Source organism: Zalophus californianus, chromosome 13 (genome assembly GCF_009762305.2).
Source record: "Zalophus californianus isolate mZalCal1 chromosome 13, mZalCal1.pri.v2, whole genome shotgun sequence".
NCBI lineage: Eukaryota > Metazoa > Chordata > Mammalia > Carnivora > Otariidae > Zalophus > Zalophus californianus.
In genome coordinates this window covers 37,852,396-37,875,587 of record NC_045607.1, presented here as the reverse complement: position 1 = coordinate 37,875,587, position 23,192 = coordinate 37,852,396, and the positions used below count along the sequence as shown (strand labels likewise).

At 51.8% G+C, this 23,192-nt stretch overlaps 1 protein-coding gene and 1 pseudogene across 2 annotated transcripts; both read right to left on the bottom strand.

Annotated features, from left to right (window-relative positions):
* Nucleotides 1-3,684: 3,684 nt before the first annotated feature.
* NOL6 (nucleolar protein 6) lies at nucleotides 3,685-17,790 on the bottom strand. Of its 2 annotated transcripts, XM_027616853.2 has the most exons (26): nucleotides 17,479-17,790; nucleotides 16,193-16,399; nucleotides 15,991-16,107; nucleotides 13,374-13,553; nucleotides 12,609-12,777; nucleotides 12,252-12,386; nucleotides 12,004-12,167; nucleotides 11,797-11,917; nucleotides 11,518-11,576; nucleotides 11,333-11,434; nucleotides 11,013-11,128; nucleotides 10,665-10,842; nucleotides 9,733-9,855; nucleotides 9,411-9,559; nucleotides 9,179-9,254; nucleotides 8,787-8,927; nucleotides 8,527-8,644; nucleotides 8,287-8,441; nucleotides 8,020-8,183; nucleotides 7,545-7,697; nucleotides 7,243-7,340; nucleotides 6,352-6,476; nucleotides 6,138-6,227; nucleotides 5,315-5,509; nucleotides 5,098-5,199; nucleotides 3,685-4,886 (listed from the first exon to the last, which is right to left on the bottom strand). In XM_027616853.2, exons 1-26 carry the CDS (start codon nucleotides 17,530-17,532, stop codon nucleotides 4,737-4,739), a joined length of 3,441 nt encoding a protein of 1,146 aa, XP_027472654.1. In that variant the 5' UTR covers nucleotides 17,533-17,790; the 3' UTR covers nucleotides 3,685-4,736. The 2 variants fall into 2 exon arrangements, with proteins under 2 accessions (XP_027472654.1, XP_027472655.1); XM_027616854.2 differs by lacking the exon at nucleotides 9,179-9,254 and having other exon boundaries at nucleotides 9,434-9,559.
* LOC113935091 lies at nucleotides 14,431-14,916 on the bottom strand (annotated as a pseudogene).
* Nucleotides 17,791-23,192: the final 5,402 nt, after the last annotated feature.

Below are 23,192 nucleotides of genomic sequence, written 5' to 3'. Positions count from 1 at the left end.
AGGACGATAATTGACAAATGTTCCACTGCTAAGAACAGAAGCTAATGGGAGACCTGAGGGTTTCAAGCAGGGAAGTGGTACGGTCTCCGTTTGTCACTTAATGGAAGGCATTGGAAGGATCCTGCCAGCTGCGAAGTGGAGGATGTGTTGGAGGGGAGAGGCTGAGGCCAGGAGGCCTGGAAGGAAGCCACGGAGGAGGGAAAGAGGCCAGATGCAGGGCGATACCTATAGGGAGCGAGGAGGGTGTGAATTGGGGATTTAGGGGCCAGAGTGAACAGGGCAGGTTGGCAAGAAGCTAAAATTGGAGGCAAGAATTGGGAAGACAGGAACTCGAACCTGAGATGGGGCCCGGACAACTGCTCTCTGAGAGGCCTGCAGTCTGAAGGGGGCCAGATGGGAGACGGGTGGTGGAAGGAGGCTCTGCATCTGGTGTTCCAGAAAGGCCGCGGGCATGTGTGAGGCGCAGTATTCTCTCCCCTCATCCCAGCCCAGTCTGGGGGCTGATCACGGGGCGGCCACCAGCCGCCTGCCCCAGGGAAGAGGTGTCGCAGGGGAAAGGGTCCGCCGGACAGGCCAGGCTACACCAGGAGGCCCTGCGGTCAGACTTCAGGTAGGACTTCCTGAGGATCGTAGACCTGGGGTCAGTGGGAACCGGACTCCAGGGAGACCCCATGGATTGGGGGACGGGGGTGGGGATTCTGTGGGGGCACATAAGAGAAAGGCCAAGATGCCGTATCTCTCTGTGCTGTATAATATGATTGCCATTGTAGCGGTAATTAGACCTCCATCACAGAATTGTCCTTTTTTAAGTGGTTGGAATAATTAAGTTCTAGTCTCTTGGCAAGTTCGGTGATTCTGTTGGCTAGGGGGACAGAGGAGACTCAGGCTTGAGCTAAGGTGGACCAGAGTGTGCGCACTCCCACTCCTCCCCTATCCTTGGCTCTGCTCCTCTAGGTCTTGCTGATAACAGCTTCGTTCAAGCACCCTGGGTGGGCAGAGAGCAGCAAGGCTGGCAGGTGGCCCGGAGCGGGGGACGGGGCCAGGCTTTGCACTCCTCTCCGCCCCATTGCCCAGATCTGGAACTCAGCTCTCCATTCCTTTATTCCTCCTCACCCCAGCCCTTGGCTCCGGGAAAGCCCAGGCTCAGCAGTAAGGCCTGGAGCCAGGATGCCCAGATTCTCTGGGTCTCCACCCCTAGCCCCCTGTGTGACCCTGGACAAGTTCCTGCACCTCTCTAGGCCTCATGCAAACCAGAAAAACTATCCTCCCCATCCTGCTCTCAAAAGCTGAAGTGGGAAAGGGAAATGAGTCTCCCTCTGGGTTTGGAACACCCTGGTCCCCATTAGTGCCGTGGGCAGTCTAAGAGTCCTGTTCCCCCACCACAACCCCACCTCTCTCTTTGCGGCAGAGGGAAGGGCAAGCAGGCTGAGTAGGGTAGGGGTGACTCACGTACCCCAGGCTTCCCCTCCCCTTCATCTCTCACCTGGATTAATCTATGACTCACAAAGCAAGTACTTTGTGATGTTGGGGGGTTACATGTTTATTTACTGGGGTGGGGGCACTCAGACTAGCCCAAATCTGAGCAGCCCTCAGGACCTCACCGAATGTAACCTGCTGCAAGGACCCCCAGGATTTGAGGTCTTGCTCTTCTTCTCCAAAGTAAGGTACTGGGCAGAAGAAAATAGGGCCTTCAGCTAAAAGGATTCTGGTTTTATACTTAAAGATTTATTTATTTTAGGGAGAGAGAGCATGAGTGGGAGGGGCAGAGGGAGAGGGAGAGTCTCAAGCAGACTCTGAGCTCAGTGTGAAGCCTGACCCGGGGCTCGATCCCACGACCCTGAGATCAAGACCTGAGCTGAAACCAAGTCAGATGACCAACTGACTGTGCCACCCAAACACCCCAAAAGGATTCTGGTTTAGAGGAGGTGGTGATGCCACAGGCAGAAGAGAGGACCCTTTGAGAATTCACTAAATGTAACTATGTAGAGAGGCTTAGAAGGTCTGACAGAACTGGGGAAACCAAAGCCCCAAGGAAAAGGCTTTGTTTAAAGCCTTTAAATCCACAGGAAAAAAATCGAGCTTTTGCCTTTTATCTGAGAGCTTTTTCTCCTGACTTGCTCTTCAAAAAGAAAGATTTCCCCTTTTACAGCAACTCAGAACTAGAGGCAAAAATGTGCACACAGACGAATGCATACAGACATGTCCACGCCCCCCAACACAGAGCAGACACATCACTCCATACATCACACACAGACTCCGACCCCATCCACGTCCACCTGCGAGGTTAAATGCGGAAGCCCACAAAGGTGGATACACCCACCGGGCTGTGTAACCTACACCCTTGCTCACACAGTTCCTTCTAGTTTTCTCTTCTTCCCTTCCAATGAAGGTCCAGCTCCTCAGGCCACCCTCCTCACCTACTTCCAAGGTCATCTTGGACCACACCAGCCTCCTCACCTACTTCCCAGAGAAGATCTGAGGAAAACAGATTGGAGCTGCAATGTGAGGGATTGAGACTGGGAGCCTGGGCTTCCAGCGCTCTCCACACCCCGTCCCCTAAGCTAAGCAGGGAGTGCAGAAAGGATGGCGCAGCTTCTTGGGTCTGAGTCCTCTGCCCTCCTCCCTTGCCACATTGTGCACCTGACAAAGCCATTACCATGCCCATTTTCAAGGTGGGAGGGCTGAACCCAGTGAGGGGAAGTGACCTGCCCGGGGACGCATGGGGACGTAGCAGGGCCAGGGCTCATCTCCTGAGTGGGGACCACTGTCTGCCCCTCTTGGAGCCACCTGCTGCAGTTTTACCTGGGGGCAGATTCTGTTCCTTCCCATACTGGGATCACCTAGAACTGGCTTTGTGCAAAGGCCAGAAGCCAAGGACTGAAGCTGACCCATGGATGAAGCAGGACAGTCTGAAACAGGCCAGCACCATCCCTCCTCAGAGCCTAGGGACGGGCTGTGGAGGAAAGTAAGTGAGGAGCAGCCAGGGACAACCACAGACCCAAGGTCCATGAGGGCTGGAACTGCATTTCTTTCCCTGACGATAAAGCCTTGCGGGCTTCCGTTTGGAGTCCGTGAATCAAGGGCACGGGGAGATGCAGCCCCCAGCTGAGGCAGCCCATCAATGTATTCTCTATGCCCATTTCTAATCCCATGACAGTGACAGGTAGGGACCAGCACAGGTTCACAAAGACTCACAGAACCGGGACAAGAGGAGATCAGGGTCCCCACATGTGGCTTATCGTCTTGAGGATGAAGCCTGACAGCCAGGCCTGCCTGCTGCTGAACCTGCTTCCTCATTCAGAAGATGAGAAGTCAAAGTGCATCCTTCACGGGGCTGGTATTACCGTGTGAGCACGCTCCCGCACAGAAGATACGGAAAATACCTGAGAGCGCCCCACATTTACCAAGCGCTCCATGGACGCCCCCTGCAGCTCTCACCATCCCCACCCCGCCCAGTCTAGGCAGAGTACAAATCATGACTCTCCCTTTTCCCTAAGGTCTTCTGTGGCCCTGCTTCTCCCATCGGCCCTGCTGTACACACCTGTAGCCTCCGTGAGCACAGAACTGTCCTCGCTGCCACAAAGGCGCCAAGAAATCTATGTTCAAACATGTCACCTGTCCCCAAAGAGCTTACGTGTAGGAGACGTGGTTAACACCAAGTGGAAAAGGCAGAGAAGCCAAGAACATGGGGAAATTAAGTGATTTAATTTTAAATCCAAGTTTCAGACAACAGAAGGGTTCACACCACTGTATGCGACTACAAAGTAAACTCAACAGACAATAATCGCTCGATGTTTCAGCGAGAAAGAGCACCTGAGGCTGGGGGCGGGGGAAGGGTTGGAGGAGGAGACACTGTTTGAGCCGAGTCTGGAAAAACATCAAGATTAGGGGAGACAGGGGAGGGAGAGGCTGTCGAAGTGGGGTGTGGACCAGGTGAAAGGAGGCAGCACCCTCCCACCCTGCCCTGGCACAGAGAGCTCCTGGAGAGCGGGCCTGAGGTCCTGCTCCCCTCTGCACGCCTGCTGCAGGGACGCAGGGGGGCAGTTCGTGACACGAACGGGCAGGGGCACGGAGCCGGAGGGACTGAGACACTGGGGCAGCACTCAGTACTCTCTGCAGCTCTCCTGGACTAGAGGAGCTGCTGTTCCCCTCGCCCCTTCACCCAGCCAGGCCCTCCTGTCCTCTGTGATTTTCCACGTCCCACCCTGGAAAGCAACAGCACCCTGCTTAAGGCTGGAATTCTGGGACCCTCAGCAAGTACCTCACCTTCTCTGGGCCCTATTTAAAGGCCTGACCCTGCACTGAAGGGCATACCAAGGTCTAGGCACGTATCCTGGCAATGGAAAGGAGACAGAGCCTCAGCCCTGGGCACCTGTCCTCCTCTCCAAGCTTCGGAAACATCCTCGGAAGACAAAAAGAAGCCCGGCCCAGGGCTGTCAGGTGGATGGATCTCCTGGGTTCATTTAGTTCCCTCTCTGAGCTGGCTCACCCTCCTCTTCGGGGAGTTCAGACAGGCCCAGGGGACTCTGTAGGATACCAGGCCCCCACCCCAGTGCTGAGGTGTCAGACAGAAAACTGGGGCAGGGCTTCTTTGGGGGAACATTTCAGCGTGTTCAGGCCAGCAGGTACTCCACGAAGGATCTGTACGTAGCAAGGGTGAAGGTCATGCCACTGACATCTTACTCCAGAGGTCTGAAGTCCTGCTGTCACCTACAGCTTGCTCCTAGGGCCGGAGATCACACGGTCCACCTCTCACTTCGGGCCTCCACGGCCTGTACCAGGCCTTCACCCAGGACGGCCAAGTCCTCCAGGATCGCTTCCACATTGGGCACCATCACCAGCTCCCCACCTTGAGACATCACCATGCGCCCCTTTGTGTTGGAGGCCTAGGGGAAGCAGAGAAACATGAACTGAGGTGTCACAAAGGCACACCAGAGACAACATGCAGGGGGTGGAAGGGAGCAGCAGCAGAGGAGACAGATACGCAGGACACATGCTTCACACCTGACCCACAGTCACTCACGGAGCACGCCACGTACAGACAGGCATGCCCACATGGAACCACATGTACACACTTGAACACACCAGCCAGCGCACCTTAAAGGGCTGGGGCTGGAAGCTGCTGGGCTTCCAGAGAACACCGATCACCTCTCCACCATGCTGGTCATAGAAGAAAAGGGCCAGGTCCCCAAAGGCCTCCTAGGAAAGGGCAGGACACAGATAAGACTACAGGCAGACACCTGAGAGTCACCTCCATGGCCCCAGTTCACCTGGAAGTCCCTGCCCCAGGTGTAGTCAGCCCTTTAGGGCCTACCCTGAGCTGTGCCAGATAGAGCTGAGGAGGGTCATAGCCCAGCACAGGCATCAGGGAAGAGGGCCCCGGCTCGCTGAGCAGGCCACGGCAGAAGGAGGCAGCTGGGGAGTCCACAGCTTGGCGGTGCCGGGGGATGTGGCGGGGAGACAGGCGGATCAGCACATCATACGTATCCAAGGGCGGCCGGAACACTGTCTGAGGAAGGGTTAGGGAGGGGTCAGCAGAGCCCACTGGGAGTTGGGAACTGGACCACAAAGCCTTCTACATGCCCACCTCGCTTTCCTCCTTCCCTTTTGTCTGACCTCCCCCACCCCCGGCCCCACTTAGGGGCCCAAATGCTCATCTGAAAGTGGGAACACCAAGTCCCAGCTGGGGTCGGCTTCACGCTATCAGGAGAAACACAGGCTAGGAGCGTGAGGCCTGGAGAGAGCCAGGGCCCTGGTTCTCCTGCAGGCTCCCCCACTGTCAGGCACCGTGGGCAGCTCCAAAGCCCTCTCTGGACTCAGACTCGCCAAACAAGGGGACAGAGCGTCCTGTGAGAGCCCCTACAGCTCCAGACTTCCAGTGTTCAAAGGCGGAATCCCCAGAACCCCAGAGCCACTCTTTTTTTTTTTTTTTTAAAGATTTTATTTATTTATTCATGAGAGACAGAGGAGAGAGAGAGAGAGAGGCAGAGGGAGAAGCAGGCTCCCAAGGAGCAGGGAGCCTGATGCGGGACTCGATCCCAGGACCCTGGGATCATGACCTGAGCTGAAGGCAGACGCTTAACCATCTGAGCCACCCAGGCGCCCAACCCCAGAGCCACTCTTGGTCAGGGGCTTACCCTGATGTCCCCAGGTCCCCGGGGATCCATCAGCTGCTTCTCTAGGACAGGCAAGGCCTCAGCTGCCAGGACCACAAGCTGCTGTAGTACCTAGAGGAGTACACACACATCAAATAGATCAGACCTAACCATGGGTCTCTCTTAGGTCAGGCTGGGCCTACTTTTTCCCTGGGGGAATAAAAACACAAATTTGGAGCTAGGGATGGGATTGCACCTGGGGCGAGGGTCCATCCTGTGTCCATACAGAGTTTTTACGATCCTGGGGGGTAACGATGACCATGATTGGGAGTTGTGTCCGAGTTGCCAGGAAGCCACTGCGGATCTCCCCCTGCTCCTCCACTGTGAACAAGAGGGGGTCCTGGGTCAGCCTGCTCCTTTCCCCGGACATGCTCTACTGCCCCAGGTCTTCTGGTGGCCCATCACAGGGATTTTTCCGATGGCCCTCCCCCAAGAGACAAAGGCAATGAAAAGGATACCATGTTTGCCTCCACTGGGTGGGGCACTAAACTCCCAAGCTCAGGCCAGAGGCAGAATTTTCCACTGCCTGGCACCCCAGTCTAGTTTCCGGGCTTGCACAAGCTGAGGCCTGCCCCTGACCCCCTCCCACCCTATGCTCCCACACAGCTGGGGAATTAGGAAGCTGACACCCTCCTCTCTGCTGGGACCAGGAGCTCCTCACGTTACAAGTGGAAATCCTCACCCCCACTCTCCAAGAGTTCTGGGCATCTACTCTAATCTGGGCCCTTCCCTGCTCCCCACAAGACTTCTCACCTGGTGTTCAGGGTCCCCCTTCTACTCTCCTCTCCCCTTCACAGCCCCCACCAGGTGGCCTGCTTACCACCCCTAGTCCATCCTGTTTCTGATCATCATGTGAGCAAACCAGAGCTCTACAGCCTCAGAACTCCCTTCAGCCTTCAGCTGGGCCCCTTCCTCCCAGTAATTCCCCACCCCAAGGCCGTCAGGGTCAGGCACAAATATCTGTGACGGGGAAGGCGCACACACACAAACACCTTGCGGACTAACAGGGAAAACCCCATGTGCCCCACTCTGCACTCCACAAACAGTCGTTCCTGCGGGAGTCGGACCCCAGTCCTACCCCCCTTACCAGTGAGCTCGTTGTTGAGGTTGACAATAAGGGGGTTGTTCTTCCAATCAAAGGTTGACACCAAAAAAAGGAACCGAAGGAAGCCCACCTGTGGGGAGCTGAGAAGAAAGAGTGAGCAAAGAGTCTGGGCCCAACCACACATCCCCAGGCTTACCCCATGGTCTAGACACCCTAGACCCCTTGGCAGGGATTGTCTCAGAACCCCTTCCGTCACCTGTTTCAGCTACCCTCTCCCATTTGAACTGAAGGTACAGCCTAAGGGATGAAAGCTGGCCCTGAAGGGAAAAGATGGAGGGAATCACCTGGGAGGGGTGAAGGGCTCAGGGTGCAGGAAAAGAGCAGCAACCACCAGGTCCAGGCTCTCATCGGTGAACCCCTCACCCAGAAGCTGGGCACGCACCCATCGCTTGGCCAGCCGTGCCACACCTGAGAAGGCTGGGTGCTGTTGCTGGAGCCTGTGGACGGGGAAGGGCGTAGTGGTAATGAGCCTCAGGCCCTAAGGGCCCAAGAACAGTATTTCAGCTCAACCACCACCATCGACCCAGTCTTTACCCAAAGTTACCCTCTGTGCTAACACATTCTATACAGGATCTCACATACCCCTGACTAATGCCAACAGGTTGGTCCTATAAAATTCCCATTTTACAGATGAGAAATAAGGTCCTGCCCAGAACATAGCCAGTGAAGCGGCAGGGCGAGGGTTCTAAAATTTGTCTGACTCCATAACTCATATCCCTATTACACCATCTGGCCTCCCAGAGAGGCAGGTGGCCATACCCGTGCAAGGCGCTGGTGAGCAGGGGCAAGTGCCTCGTGTCCCTCTCCAGGTGGAGGGAGGCAGGTGTGTCCCTCAAGGAGATCATCCCCTCGGGGCTCCGCATTTCCCTCAGGATCTGGGGCTCCCGCTGACAGGCCACACAAACCCGGAACACGAACCCATCCTGTTGAAAGAGGGTGTGAGGTGGGAGATACGGGTCAGCCTGGAGCACACTCACACCCTGGCTCCTCCCTCCCTGGGGAACCCCGACCCTGCACCAGCCTAACCTTGAGGACGTCCGTGTGCGTGGCCGTGGCTCGACACTGCAGCCCATGCTGTTGTGTCAGCAGCTCTGCCAGGCGCAGCTGAAAGGCAGCTCGGACCCGCCGTATGGCCTCAGCGTCCTGTGGCCACTGACCACTGCCCTCCAGGTGACATACCACTAGGAAGAAAAGTAAGAGGTCTCAAGACTGTAGGCTGGAGTGGGAAAGGTTCCTCTCATCCCTCCCAAGAAAGAGGCTCCTCACCGGTCATGGGCTCCACATAGGCTGGACAAGGCTTGTCGGGCCGCGGTAACAGCGAGGCCCGCTCTCGAAGCTGCTTGTAGAAGGAGTAGGCTGGCCGGACTGGGGTAGGTGGGAACACCTATGGAAGAATCAGGGCTGAGGAAGGGGCCTCGGACTGGGAGATGAGTGAACAGAGGAATTGGAACGGGGAATACTGGGTGAGCGGGGAGGAGGCGAGGGGTCACCAAGCAGAAAGGGCTCCCTGTCCCCTTGCACCTCACCTCAGTGTAGCGCAGCACCGGGTGAGCTCCCTGCACGGCAGACACAGTCAGGGGGAGACCTTCCAGCCCCCACAGCAGGCGGCTGAGGTCATCATAGCAACGCACGGCTGCTGCCAGGGCCTCCTCACCTGTGCTGGAGGTCTGAGAAGGAGAACACAGTCAGGAGACCAGGACCCTACAGAACCCGCCCGCCCCAACCCCACCAACATCACCACCGCCTGGGATTTTGCCGCAGCTCAGGCTGCCGTGGAGCCAGCACCCCCTCTGCTGGACGCTATGGGAAGTGCAGTCTGGCTGAGGTTGCACGTGCCCTCCACCTGCTACCTAATTTCACCACCCAGGCTACTATGCAACCCCTGGCCTTGACCCCAGCCTTAACGCACGACCCTTACCTCTTTTGGGCTTTGGATCAAAGCGTCCAGAAGGCCCCCCACATAGTGGACACAGGTATCTGGGATGTTGGCATGGCTGGGAAAGGGGCACAGCACAGAGTCAGCGTGGGCATTGAGCCTACTGGAGTAAGCTACTGGACATTAGCTGCTCAGCCCAAAGCCCGGGCCAGACACTCCTAAAAGGCTCCCCAAGTCCATGGCTGCTTCCTAGCAACCAGATGCTAACACTCACAGTGCCAAAAGGTGAGTGACCACCTGGTGGGGAATAAGACGCTTCTGGGCCATGGAGGCTGCCTCCCAGACCACAGCTTCCCGAATGGCTCCATCCTGGAAACGCCGAAGCTCTGAGCGAGATCCCCAGAACTGGCGGAAGTCAGCAGCCTAAAGAAAGGCAATGGGTGGTAGGAGAAATCAACAAAGATAGGCTCTGTCAAAAATCCCTCACAGGCTCCAATCCAAGTGGCATGAGGATAATCCACACCACTTCTGCCAGTACACAGCCTGGACTTCCCAAGACAGGGCCAAATCATCCCCCAGATTCCAGGGCTCCTCACCTCAGGCTGGTTGGCCTCTGGACCCAGCTCGAGGACACTGGTCAGCCCCTCAGGCCGGAGGAGCAATCCCAGGGTCAGGGTCCCAGAGTCTCTGTGCTTCGGGGGATCTTGGCTGATGTCCCACTACAGGGTTTAAAAAGGCTGAACTCAACCCAAGAATGCCCCAGCTTCGTCTAGAAACCCACTTTCCAACTAGGTAGAAAGATCTAGGGGCACCTGGGTGTCTCAGTTGGTTAAGCGTCTGCCTTCGGCTTGGGTCGTGATCCCGGGGTCCTGGGATCGAGCCCCACATCAGGCTCCTTGCTCAGTGAGGAGCCTGCTTCTCCCTCTGCCTCTGCCCCTCCCGCTACTCGCACACGCACACTCTCTCTCTCTAATGGATAAAATCTTTTTTTTTCTTTTTAAGATTTTATTTATTTATTTGACAGAGACAGAGATGGCAAGAGCAGGAACACAAGCAGGGGAAGTGGGTGAGGGAGAAGCAGGCTTCCCGCGGAGCAGGGAGCCCAATGCAGGGCTCCATCCCAGGACTCTGGGATCATGACCTGAGCCGAAGGCAGATGCTTAACGACTGAGCCACCCAGGTGCCCCTAATGAATAAAATCTCTATAAAAAAAATTTTTTTTATAGAGATTTTATTTATTTATTAGAGAACGAGTGAGAGAGAAACAGCATGAGAGGGGAGAAGGTCAGAGGGAGAAGCAGGCTTCCCACTGAGCCGGGAGCCCGATGCGGGAGTCGATCCCAGGACCCCAGGACCACGACCCGAGCCGAAGGCAGTCGCCCAACCAACTGAGCCACCCAGGCGCCCTATAAAAAAATTTTTAAAAAAGAAAGATCTAACTAGAGGAATGGTGTGTCTTTTGTATCCCCTGGGACCCTGGATCTAGTCCCCCTTAAGCTCACAAACTCCCCACCCCACAGCACCTCACCTCTGACACCGGGGGCCGAGAGTGGGCCAGCAGGTGCAGGCGGGACCCCAGACCCTGCTCCAAGAGGGAGGTCAGGGAGCCCAAAGCAGCTGAAACATAGTCCCCACCAAGATCCTGCAGCTCTGGCCACAGCTTTAGCCGGTGACATGCTGCCTGTAGGCGACTCAGTGGATGGAGACTAGAGGGGCATAGAGGGACAAAGAGACAGAACGAGGTGCTGCTGACCCCAAAGCCCACCCCCCGCCCCAAAATGAGGAAGATCTGAACACCGACCTGAGCACCTCTGCCCCATCACTGTAGCCCCAGGGAAAAGGACCCACTGACATAGCCTGCCGGCCCTAAACTTACTGCAAGACGTGGTCAAAAGCCCGGATCATGGGTTTGGGAGTCATCAACAGAAGCTGGAATCCGTCATCAGCTCTACCGTCCAGCAATGCCATAGACAGCCGTGCCTCATGCTGTACCTACGGCCACAAGATAAACAGGGAACTCACATGTGAGACTTATGACCACTATACCCCTCCCTTCATTGACCTGAGGGCTCAGACCAAGAGACATGCCTGACCTAAGCTCTTTGGAGAGGAGTTGCTGGGGCTCTGGGACTGGCAGAAGGGACAGAATCTGGACTGGGACATCAGAGGTACCCAGGAGTGGGGGACAATTGGTACCTGGTGGTAAGTAGAGGCAGTAACATCAGCACAGAGGTTGAGATAGCCTGAGGAGTCCAGGAAGACAACAGGGAAGGCCTGGTGGAAGTCAGCCAGGGCCGGCTTGGAGGCACAGAGAGAAGCCAGTCAGGGTTGGGGCCTTACCTTCAAGCCTCCTTGCCCAGACCCAGCCCTGCCCCACTCACCAAGGAGGGATCTGAGCTGAGACATAAGCTGATCCCGTTGACTGTCAAATCTGTGGTGGCTGAAGTGAGCCAGAGAAGGTGGGTGTGTCAGAAGGTATCCTTTCCCAGGGGACCCAGCCCTAATGACACTCTCCCTCTGGTCAGGTGGCTGCAACTACCTGCCTCTAGAATTCAGTTTGCTCAATTGTCTGATGGCAAGAAACTGAATGATCCCTGATAGGATGAGAGGATTCACAGGAAGAGTGGAACCCTTGGCCTTTCTGGGTCTAGCCACCTTACCCAGAAACTGCAAGACACTCCTCAGGACCTGGTAGCCGCTCATAGTGGTGTGGATCTTGCGTGTAGACACAAGGAAAGCAACCAGCATGGAGACAAGGAACCCACTGAACCCTCCCAGGCCCTGAAAAAGAGATGGAGAGAGAGGCCCAAGCTCAGGCCCAGCCCGCCACTCAGTGAGGCAGGGAAGCTGGGCCACTCCCAGCTCACCTTGTCCAGTTCCCGCTGCCGCAGCCAGACCTTCAGAAGTGCCACACCATCCTTCAGCCCCAAGGCTGAACCCAGCACAGTGGACAGCAGCTGCACATGGGACTCAAGGGTCATGTCCTGCAGGACCCATGTGTTATAGTGGGGGGTGGGAGGCTCTGGGCTACCTGTGGGAGAGGGGAAGCCATGGGAGGAGAAATCCCCACAACATCCTTCCCTTCAGCTCTACCTGGATACCACTGCATGCTTACCATCCCCTGGGGGACTCTGCCCTCGGTACCAGGCAGAGCGCACGTTGTTCTTAGATGGCAACAGGCGGCACGGGCGGAAGAAGTCAGGTGGAGGGCACGGATGCAGACGTACGGTGACCAGGCGCTCATCCTTCCCTGGGGGGAGACAGGGAGTGCCGAGATTCTGCCAGGTGGGCCCCTGGACCACTCTCCTCCTCCGTGAGGGCCCACGCCCTCCCACCTTAGAATCTGAGGTCCTTATACCTTCCCCCTCAAACTTGAAGCCCAAACCGCTCACCTTGGACTTAAGGTCCCCACACCTCCCCCACTAGATCTGTCACCCCAGACTGTGCCTTCAGCCCAGTGTGTGCCTCTCACCATGTGGCCGAAGCAGCAGTGACGGTTTCAGGTGGCAGCCCCTGGTGTAAGAGAAACGAACACTGCCGAAGAAGGGGTCTTGGCCCAGGTGGTGAGCCAAGTGGGCCAGGTAGAGAGCACGCTTGCGGAAGTAGCGCTGGTTCAACCCATCCTTGTCCTGTAGGATCTCCTGGTGAGGGTCAGAAGGGAGAGACGACCAGGCACATAAGTGCTTGTTAGAGAGCTTGGTGGCCAGGATGAAGCCAACGTGCGTCACAGTTTAGAAACCTCAGGGATCTTTGCAACTGGCCAGAGTGTCTGAACCAGGACTAGCAACAATATACTTAGTTCTCAGATGAGGAAGGCAAAGTTCCGAATGGCAGCAGCTGACCCAAGGGCACATTTAAGCTGCCCTCAAGAAGACAGCAGAAGAGCAAATTTTGTTTGTTTGTTTGTTGTTGTTGTTAAAGATTTTATTTATTTATTTATTCATTCATTCATTTATTTATTTATTGGAGAGAGAGCGCACAAACAGGGGGGAGAGGGAGAAGCAGGCGCCCCACTAAGCCAGGAGCCCAACGTGGGGCTCGATCCCAAGACCCTGGGATTATGACTGAGCCGAAGGCAGACGCTTCACCAACTGAGCCACCCAGACGCCCCTGCTCTTTTGATTTCCAGTTCAGATTTCAATCCTCTGGCAAGTGACAGGTGGGAAGGAAAGAGGGACCCAGGAATTTGTAGGTGATGAAGGAACAGGACCCTCATCCCCCAAATACTGGACCTCACCCTGGGCATGGTCACTGCCATGTCCACGTTGATGTCCGGCCGGACGCAGGTACCCAGAAGGTAGCTGCCCACAACAATGACCTGGGCTGGTGGCAGGAAGCGGAAACAGCCCTTCACGGTATAGGGCACTTGGTGGAGGGGTACTCGAACCCCAGCTGGGAGCCAGGTCTGGTCAGTCAGCTGTGGGGACAGAGACAGTGATACACAGTAATCTGATTGCCTTCCTGAAGTGTCCTCCTTGATGTCTAGTAGACGTCTCAAATTAAACACATGAACACATTTGAAAACAAACTCCTGCTCTTTCTGTAAACATGTCTCCCTCATTAAGGCAACTTCATACTAGTTGCTCAAGCCCAAAACCTTCAAATCACCTTGACTCATCTCCGTTAAGAACACCCATTTCACCTTCAAGAGCATCCAGACACTGACCACTTCTCTACTTCTCCATCCTAGTCTGAGATGCCACCACTTTCCAGAGGATCACCACATAATAGGTTTCTAACTAGTCTCCCTGATTTTACCTTTATCTCCTTCCATTCTACTTTTTTTTTTTTGAAGATTTTATTTATTTATTTGTCAGAGAGAGAGCATGAGCACAAGCAGGGGGAGTGGCGGGCAGAGAGAGAAGCAGGCTCCTCACTGAACAAGGAGCCCGATGCGGGGCTCGATCCCAGGACCCTGGGATTATGACTGAGCCGGAGGCAGACGCTTCACCAACTGAGCCACTCAGGTGCCCCTCCATTCTACTTTCAACACAACAGTCTGAGTGAACGTTTTGTTTTTTGGGTTTTTTTTCCCCCTAGGCAAAGCCCTCCACTGGAGACCTTTGTTTCAAACTTTATTCCCAGGCTTCTTCAGCTTAATTAGCTGCAAAGAATGAATTGTGTATAAGAAAAAACTGAAAAGAGCTGCAGTGTCCAAGGGGCTTGGGCTTAAAAATATTAGAGATCTAGATTTTATCAGATCCATGAACAAAATTTTAAAAAGCAGTCATAATATAAAATAGCAGCTCCCAGTAACTTCTTCAAGTTTTATCTTCTTCAGAAGTTGACTCAGTTCAGTTTGCTTCATTCTTGGAAGCTTCATCAGAATTCTCCACAAGATCTGGAACTTCATCATCCTCCTCCTCTCCGGTAGCAGGTGGTGCTTTTCCATCCACACATTGTTTGGGCAGAGCTTCAGCCAGTCTTCTTCAATTAGTCAGACTGTCGGCACCAAGTTGGTTTAAGATACTGGGTGGCATTTCTGTCAGCCGCTTTGTCTCAGCGTGGCCTGGAATGGCGGAAGTGTTCGCTGCCAGTGATGCCTGAACTTTGGGGTTGTTAAAGTGGATCACTGGTCCTTGGTTTGTGAACATATTCACTTCTTCAATACCAGAGATATTGTTTACCCCTAACTTCTTTAAGGAGAACTGAAGTTTCTTATCATCTGCTGTAGCCGTTCTATGAACCACCTTCTTTCGGCGAGCAGTTCCTTTCCCACCAATGCGCACTTGTGCTTGCAGCTTGGCGAGTTTCTCCTGGTTCATGATAGTTTCTTTCATCTTGTTGGAGCGGAAATGGGACCGCGAGGGGGAATAGGGCTGATGCTCAGGGGGTCTCGGGTGGACCAGGTGAGATTAGGTGCACACACGCAGGGACGCAAGATGGCAGCTAGAGTTGAGTGAACGTTTTTTGTTTTTTTTAAGATTTTATTTATTCATTTGAGACACAGAGATACAGAGAGAGAGAGCATGAGCAGGGAGAGAGGCAGAGGGAGAAGGAGAAGCAGGCTCCCCACCAAGCCAGGAGACCGATGTGGGGCTCAATGCCAGGACCCTGGGATCATGACCTGAGCCGAAGGCAGATGCTTAACCATCTGAGCCACCCAGGCACCCCTGAGTGAACGTTTTTAAAATGAAGTTAGATCACATCACTGCTTCACCAAAAAATGTCCCATCAGTGGTTTCTCATTTCATACCGAGCAACAGCCAAAGTCCTTGTTTCATTGTACAAGGCCCTGCATGGAATGCCTCCTTCCTCCATTGCCTTTTTGCCTTTCTGAACGCATCTCCTATCTTCTCCTCATTCAATCCAAGGAACATACCAGACTTATTCCTTTGAGCCTTTAGTGCTGGCTAGTTCCCCTTCCTGGCATACTCTTCCTCCCTTAGATATCTATATGGCTGACTCATGTCCTTCAAATCTTCACCCTAATGTCACTTCAATGAGGCCTACCTCAACCACCCTATTTAAAATTGCAAACCACTCCCATCCTCTGATATCCCCACAATCCCTTTGCCTTACCCTTTCTCTTTTGCCCATAGTGCTTACCACTTTCTGACACTGCCACACAGTTTACCTGCCACGGTTATTTTCTACTATCCATAAGCCCAGCACTAGAAAATAGACTGCTTTGTTCACTGACATATCCTAAGAATACAACAACTACTGCAAGGAACATAAGTGTTTGCTGAACAAACGAACACATGGTTGACTATACTTGCAGTTGAGCCTCCTAGCAGTGAAAATGAGCTCCTTAGCACCCCACCCCCTCTGGAGAAGAGCAGGCCCTGTTTCAGATGCCCAAACTGAGGACCTCTCCGGGGCTTTCCATTTCTTCACACTACCTGCCTTACCTCTGTCCTAGGAGTTGAGGGCACCTTCAGGACCCGGTGGTTGACCTCCCGTAGGAAAGTGTCGATCCGCTCCTTCTTCTTCTCTGGTAGCCTCACTTCCTTTAGTAGTTCCTCTACCTGAAAGAAAAGACAGGGGAGAGTCCTTCAGCCTCAGGGTCCCGGGCCCACCCCTCTAACCGAAGCCCCAGCCACCCAATAGTACCTGTAAACAAAGCAAGCTGGAGTGGAAGAGACTCTCAGTCTCCCGAAGGCGAGTCAGCTCCTCATTGGTAGGCTCCTTATACAGTTCTGCCCGGCTAAGCTTCACTGGCTGCAGGAGGCCCTCCACTGGAGACCCAGCCAAGGCATGCTTCTTTGAGGACTCCTTCTTTCCCTTCTTGCCTGTGCCTTCCAGAGCTGGTTCCATCACCTGTGGCCAGTGAGGAGAGCAGCCACTGTGAGGTCACAGATGTCTAGCATCCACTGTCTGAAGTGCCACCATGATAGGATGTTGGCAAAAGCTTCAAGGCTCCTTTTCACTCTTTTGAATGGGAGTCAGACTGTAAAACTCAGGATTATCATTACTTAGAAGAACATTCCTGAGCTCTAGGCTGAAAACTCCTTGAGTTGAGGGCTCCTTGTCTATGTGACAGCACTAGCATGGAGCCCTGCCTGGAGTTGGGGGTAGGGTTAGTTGTTCACTGAGCCCTGACCTAAGCAATGCTTGAGCTCCTTGTATTTCCGGTATATGCACCAGGGAGCTTCCTCTTTTTCTGGGTTAGTCCTGGGAATCTGCAAATGCCATCTCCACTCTTGCCCTATCCTAATCCTGCCAGGCTCTACCCCTGTCAGGAAGCCCCGACTATAGACTACATCAGTACAAGTGGTCAGTGTTGGAAAGAACTAGGACCTCAATATACATATGTACTACTGCCTCTGTAAAATATACTCAGTAAATCATCCAATCCTCAGTAATCCGGGCAGAAAATGTACACTTGGAGGGAGCCTCTGAGCTCAAGATTCCACAGTTAAAATACCTATTCTGTAAGCAGGCTTCACACCCTGGTCTGCAGGATCCCAAACCTTCTCCCCTACAGCCCTGGGCCCCGCCCCCACTCCACGGTCCTACAGGGTGAGAGCCCTACTGAGGGGTTCCAGAAGCACCACCATGTGCCCTCTGTTACAGCGGCGAGGACAGAACTGGGCACAAGAAGTTAGATCTCGCACAATGACAACGAGGAAGACCTGGTTAGGAAAATGACCTGGTTAGGTCTCCTCAACTTCCAGGTGCACAGCTCTCGAAGGAGTAAGCTCAATAAGCTTTACTGCTTCTCTCCAAATAACGCCAGGTTCCATCTCCCCTGAGTGTCTCGGTGCCCTAGACTGGAAACGTGGTGGAATAAGGCTCTTCCCGAAGGGACCGCCTTCGCGCCCCTCGCCGGCGAGCTGCCAGTCTCTGCCACCTCTCGCACGTGGAAAGCCCTCTTTCCTCCCAGACAGCTCACCCACCTCTGGCTCCCCAGCAGCTCCGCGATTCTCTGCTCCCGCAGGCGCCGGCCCCATAACTCTGGGGCCAGTTCTTGCTCCAGCACTTCGGATTCAAAGCCCAAGTACTCGGCACAACTTCCCACGTCGGCAGAAGTGCTGAAGCCCTCCGCAGAATAACCGAAGCCTGGCAACAGAACTGCCAAAGGTTTGCGGTAAACTCCCCGCACCGCGTGGGGACAAGCCTCGTGCAGCAGGACTCCGCCCAGTTCCAGAACCATTGGGTGAGTGCCCGAAGAATCGCTGGCCATTGGCATCTGTCACTCCCCAGGACCGCCCATCATGGGGGAGGGGCCAACCTGGGTTCTCCCATTTACGGTCTCTTTGCGACGCCACACCGGAAGCCTGTCTGCAGCTTAGCGGGCGCTTTCTTTTCCTCACTTCCGCAGCTTGCGTCGAAAGGAGCAGGGCGGAGCTAGTTTTGGCACTGGAGACTATTTACACCAGTGATTCCTATCCTTTTTTTCATCTACTACGTTTTATCAAATAAACAGTTCTGTCAGTTCTACCTTCAAAATATGTCTTAAATTTATTCATTCTTCTCTGTCTTTAGTGCCAAATTTAGTCCAAGTCACATCATCTTCTGCCTAGATTATAACTGGTTCCAGTTTATTAAAATTTTCCAAATCTGCTAAAATATTGTAGTAATAATAGAGTGAACGCCTTCACCTATCCATCATAACTTAGTGTTTGTCTTGGGCGCCTGGCTCAGTTGGTTAAGCATCTGCCTTCCCCTCAGGTCATGATCTCAGTGTCCTGGAATCAAGTCCCACATGGGGTTCCCTGCTCGGCAGGGAGTCTGCTTTTCCCTCTTCCTCTGCCCCTCCGACTGCTTGTGCGCTCTCCATTGCGCGCGTTCTCTCTCTCAAATAAAAATCTTAAGTTAAAAAAAAAGTTTGCTTTTGTCAAATCTGTCTTTATGCATTTACATACTGTTTTGCAAAACCACGGGAGAATTAGTTGCACACATCCCTGAATACTTTCGCATATATGTAATAAGAACAAGGACGAATCATAGTCCAATTATAAAATTCAGGAAATTTAAGCTTGATTCAATACTATTCAAATTTTGCTGATTATCCGAAAAATACCCTTTACATAGTAGCATTTTATTTCCTGATGCAACATCATGCATCAGTTTGGTTGTCATGTTTCTCTTCTCTTTCTTAATCTAAGAACACTTGTGAGCTCTCCTTTTTTGGTCTTTCATGACAACTTTTTTTTTTAAAGATCTTATTGATTTATTTCACAGAGAGATAGCGAGAGCAGGAACACAAGCAGGGGGAGTGGGAGAGGGAGAAGCAGGCTTCCCGCTGAGCAGGGAGCCCGATGTGGGGCTCGATCCCGGATCATGACCTGAGCCGAAGGCAGACGCTTAAAGACTGAACCAACCAGAAGCCCCTCATGACATTTTTTTTCCTCATGACATTTTTGAAGAGTATAGGACAGTTTCATTCAATAGCTTTTTCGTACAGTACGCGTATATATGCATATATGTAGTTACAAGTGTATATACAATATACATATGTAAAAATTACATAGACACACATGCATATAGAATTACATCTATGCATGTAATTATACAATATATGATTACATATAAATATAATTACATATATACATATAGAAAATTACATAAGGGTACAGCTTGAATATTCATATACCAAACATACCCATGTAACCAGCTCCCAGAAAAGAAACAACATTTCCTGAACCTTTAGAATTTCCCCTCGGGTGCCTGGGTGGCTCAGATGGTTAAGCGTCTGCCTTAGGCTCAGGTCATGATCCCAGCGTCCTGGGATGGAGTCCTGCATCGGGCTCCCTGCTCCTTGGGAGCCTGCTTCTCCCTCTGCCTCTCTCTCTGTCTCTCATGAGTAAGTAAATAAAATCTTTAAAAAATAAATAAATAAATAAAGATATAGAATTTCCCCTCATTCTGCCATCTAGTCATTATGTCCCAACAGTAACTCCTATCCTGACTTCTAATAGCACAGATTAATTTATTAATTTATGCAATAGCTTGTAAAGGAATTTTTCAGTGGTCTTCTTCAATCCCTTTCCATGTGGTTGCCAGAATGAGTGTTCCAAAACTATCATTCTATCATGTCACTCTCCTTTTAAAAAATTCATCAGTGCCCCCGGCACCTGGGTCGCTTCAGTTGGTTAAAAGTCTGACTCAGTCTCAGCTTGGGTCTTGATCTCAGGGTCCTGAATTCAATCCCCATGTTGCAGGATTTTTTTCTCCACCGGTGCCCTCGGTTTTTGGTCACGCCTCTTCGAAGAATGAAGAGATAAGCCAGACAGAGTGGTGGGCAGCAAAGCAAGGTTTATTGAGTGATAGCAAAGTGACAGTACAAAGCTCCCAAGGAGGGAAGGTACCCCAAGAGGTTGCCACCGGAATTTCTAAGTCTAGGGGTTTTTATGGGCTTGTTGGCGGGCTGTTTTAATCTGATTAACCCTCCCTGCACCTGTCATCCAATCAGGTTTTTGTCCTATGGGAAAGGTTGGAGATCTCCTTCCAGGGTGGGTGTAAAATCCTTTTATGGGTGGTTTCCTCTTAGGTCCCCGCCTGCCTGCCTTCCAGCTATCCTTCATCACTGGTGTTGGGCTCCATGCCCAGCATGGAGCCTGCTTAAAACAAAAAACAAAAAACAAAAAACGGGGGCACCTGGGTGGCTCAGTTGTTAAGCGTCTGCCTTCAGCTCAGGTCGTGATCCCAGGGTCCTGGGATAGAGCCCAGCATCAGGCTCCTTGCTCAGCAGGAGGCCTGCTTCTCCCTCTCCCTCTGCCTGCCACTCCCCCTGCTTGTGCTCTCTCTCTCTCGCTGTCTCTCTCTGTCAAATAAATAAATAAAATCTTAAAAAACAAAACAAAACATCAGCAGTGGCTCCCAATTATACTTAGGATGAGATATGAGTTTTTATAAAGCCTCAATCAGTATGGTCCTTTACTGGCTATGACATCCTTTTTCTTTTTTTTTTTTTTTTTTTTTAAGATTTTTTATTTATTTATTTGAGAGAGCGAGAATGAGAGAGAGAGAGCACATGAGAGGGGGGAGGGTCAGAGGGAGAAGCAGACTCCCCGCTGAGCAGGGAGCCCGATGCGGGACTCGATCCCGGGACTCCAGGATCATGACCTGAGCCGAAGGCAGTCGCTTAACCAACTGAGCCACCCAGGCGCCCATCCTTTTTCTTTTTTTTTTTAAGATTTATTTATTTATTTGAGAGAGAGAGACAGAGCAGGGGGAGGGGCAGAGGGATAGGGAGACAAGCAGACTCCCATCTTGAGCAGGGAGCCCTATTGGGACTCAGGGCTCGATCCCAGGACCCTGAGATCATGACCTGAGCAAAAATCAAGAGTCAGACCCTCAACCGACGGAGCCGCCCAGGCGCCCCATCCATTTTCTTGATATACTCCACACCTTGTTCACTTAGCTTCAGCAAAATAAGCCTTCTCTCAATTCCCTGATTATAGCAAGTTCTTTCCCATCTCAGAAACTTGAGCCAAGCTGTTTGCTCTCCTTGGAATGCTTTTCCTTGACTTTTTCTCTTTTTCATCCTTCAGTTCTCAGGATAAGTATTGCCTATTTAGTTAGGCTTTCCCTGACCATCTAATCTGAAATATGTTTTTCCTTATCCAATGATCCCATTTATTTTCTTTTTTTAAAATAGGTTTTGATTGTTTATCAATTGTCTATTTGTCCTTGACTATAAATTCATGAGAACAAGGACCAGGTCTACATAGCCAATGCCTAGCACACTGTAAATACTCAATAAATGTTTACTGAATGAATGAATGTAGCTACTGCAAACCTTCCAGTCTTGTCTCTTACCATTGTTTCTGTCAAATTTTATGACCCAGCCATATTGAACTACTTGGAGTTCCCTTACTTATCCTGCTTTTTTGTTCTGGGCCTTTGAACTTGCTGCTCTTTTTGCTCAGTGTTTTGATTCCCCCCACCCCACCCCACCCCCTCCCAGCTTAATTGAGATATAATTGTTGGATAACCTTAAGTTTAAGGTATACAATGTGATAATTTGTTATATGTATATGTTGCAAAATGATTACCACAGTAAGGTTAGTTAACACATTTTTTTTTTTTTTGAGTAAGCGAGAAGTTTATTTAAAGTGAAGATACAGAAAAAGCTCTCAAGAATGAAAGGGGTCCCTGACAGGGTTGCCCCTTTAGTTAGTTAACACATTTAACACATCTTTCACCTCACATAATTACTATTTGTTGTTGTTATGGTAAGAACATTTAAGGTCTATTCTTTTAGCAATTTTCAAGTACACAACACAGTATTGTTAACTATAGTCACCATGCTGTACATTGGATCCCCAGAACTTATTCCTCTTACAACTGGAAGTTTATATCCTGTAACCAAAATCTCCCCATTTCTCCTACCTTTAGCTCCTGGCAGCCACAGTCTACTCTGTTTCTACAAGTTTGGCTTTTTTAGATTTCACATATAAATGAGATCATACAGCATTTGTCTTTATCTGACTTATTTCACTTAGCATAATTCTCTCAGTGTTCATCAATGTTGTCACAAACGGCAGGATTTCCTTCTTTATGGCTAAAGAATGTTTTGATTGCTAAGGAAGGTTTCCTGGCACACTGTAAAAGAGATGGGTCTGTGCTAAGTCTTGAAGCATAATTTGAGTTTGCATTGACTGAGAAGAAGAAGCAGCTCTGTTGAAGTCTGATGAAGCACTGAGGAAAATCAGAGAGCTGAGGGATAAGTCAACCACTCGTTCCACACTGGATGACACTTAAGAAATGGCAAGCACTGTGTTCAGTGTCAAGGATAGATAAATAAGACATGATGATCACAAGCCAGAAACCTGGAATTATGTTCTTGCCTTCACATTTTACAGGTTGGTCCCTCTATTCAATTTTTTTTTTAAATCCAGCTTTGACCTTTATTCAAGAGACCAGATGGGTTGCCCCAGGATCCGGTTGCTGGCCCTGAGGCCAAGCAAGGCTGGAAACCCATATCTGGCCCTGCTTTGCCCTGAGCTGCAGTCTCAGCCCCAGGATCCTGCTTGCCACCACCTCAGGTGCAAGAGGAGGGAGCCCTTGGAGAATTGGATGTTGCTATTGATTCATTTAAAAAAAGAAAAATACAAAACCAACCAAACAAACTCACTCTATTGATTTGAGACTTTTTCTTAAACAAACACACAAAGAAAAATACACTAGGACTCCGTGTTCTCCATGACAGGTGGGCCTGGGGGAAGGGAAGCGTGGACCCCCCCCGCGCCCCCCTCCCCACAGCCGCATAATTTCTGTATAATCCACCATCTGGGGCAGAGGGTGGGCACATGGAGGCCATTGGCCCCTGTATTCATTCTTTTTTTTTTTTTTTTTAAGATTTTATTTATTTATTTTGACAGAGAGACAGAGAGAGAGGGAACACAAGCAGGAGGAGTGGGAGAGGGAGAACCAGGCTTCCCACTGAGCAGAGAGCCCAATGTAGGGCTCAATCCCAGGACCCTGGGATCATGACCTGAGGCGAAGGCAGCCGCTTAACGACTGAGCCACCCAGGTGCTCCCCCCCCATTTCTTTAAATGCAACCTCAAAGAGGTTTATTCTGCCTTTGTCTTGTCTCCATTTAAAATTTGCATTCACCCCTGGCTCATCTGGTTGCTCAGTTGGTAGAGCTGGGGACTCTTG

What these genes read in the sequence shown, in the direction of transcription:
- NOL6 (XM_027616853.2), bottom strand. Translation starts at nt 17,532, where the DNA reads ATGGGGCCGGCGCCTGCGGGAGCAGAGAATCGCGGAGCTGCTGGGGAG. An exon ending in GAGCTGCTGGGGAGCCAGAG is followed by an intron (nt 16,400 to 17,478) that starts GTGGGTGAGCTG and finishes CACTGGCCACAG; the next exon opens with GTGATGGAACCAGCTCTGGA. An exon ending in ACTGCTGCTTCGGCCACATG is followed by an intron (nt 12,387 to 12,608) that starts GTGAGAGGCACA and finishes GTCTCCCCCCAG; the next exon opens with GGAAGGATGAGCGCCTGGTC.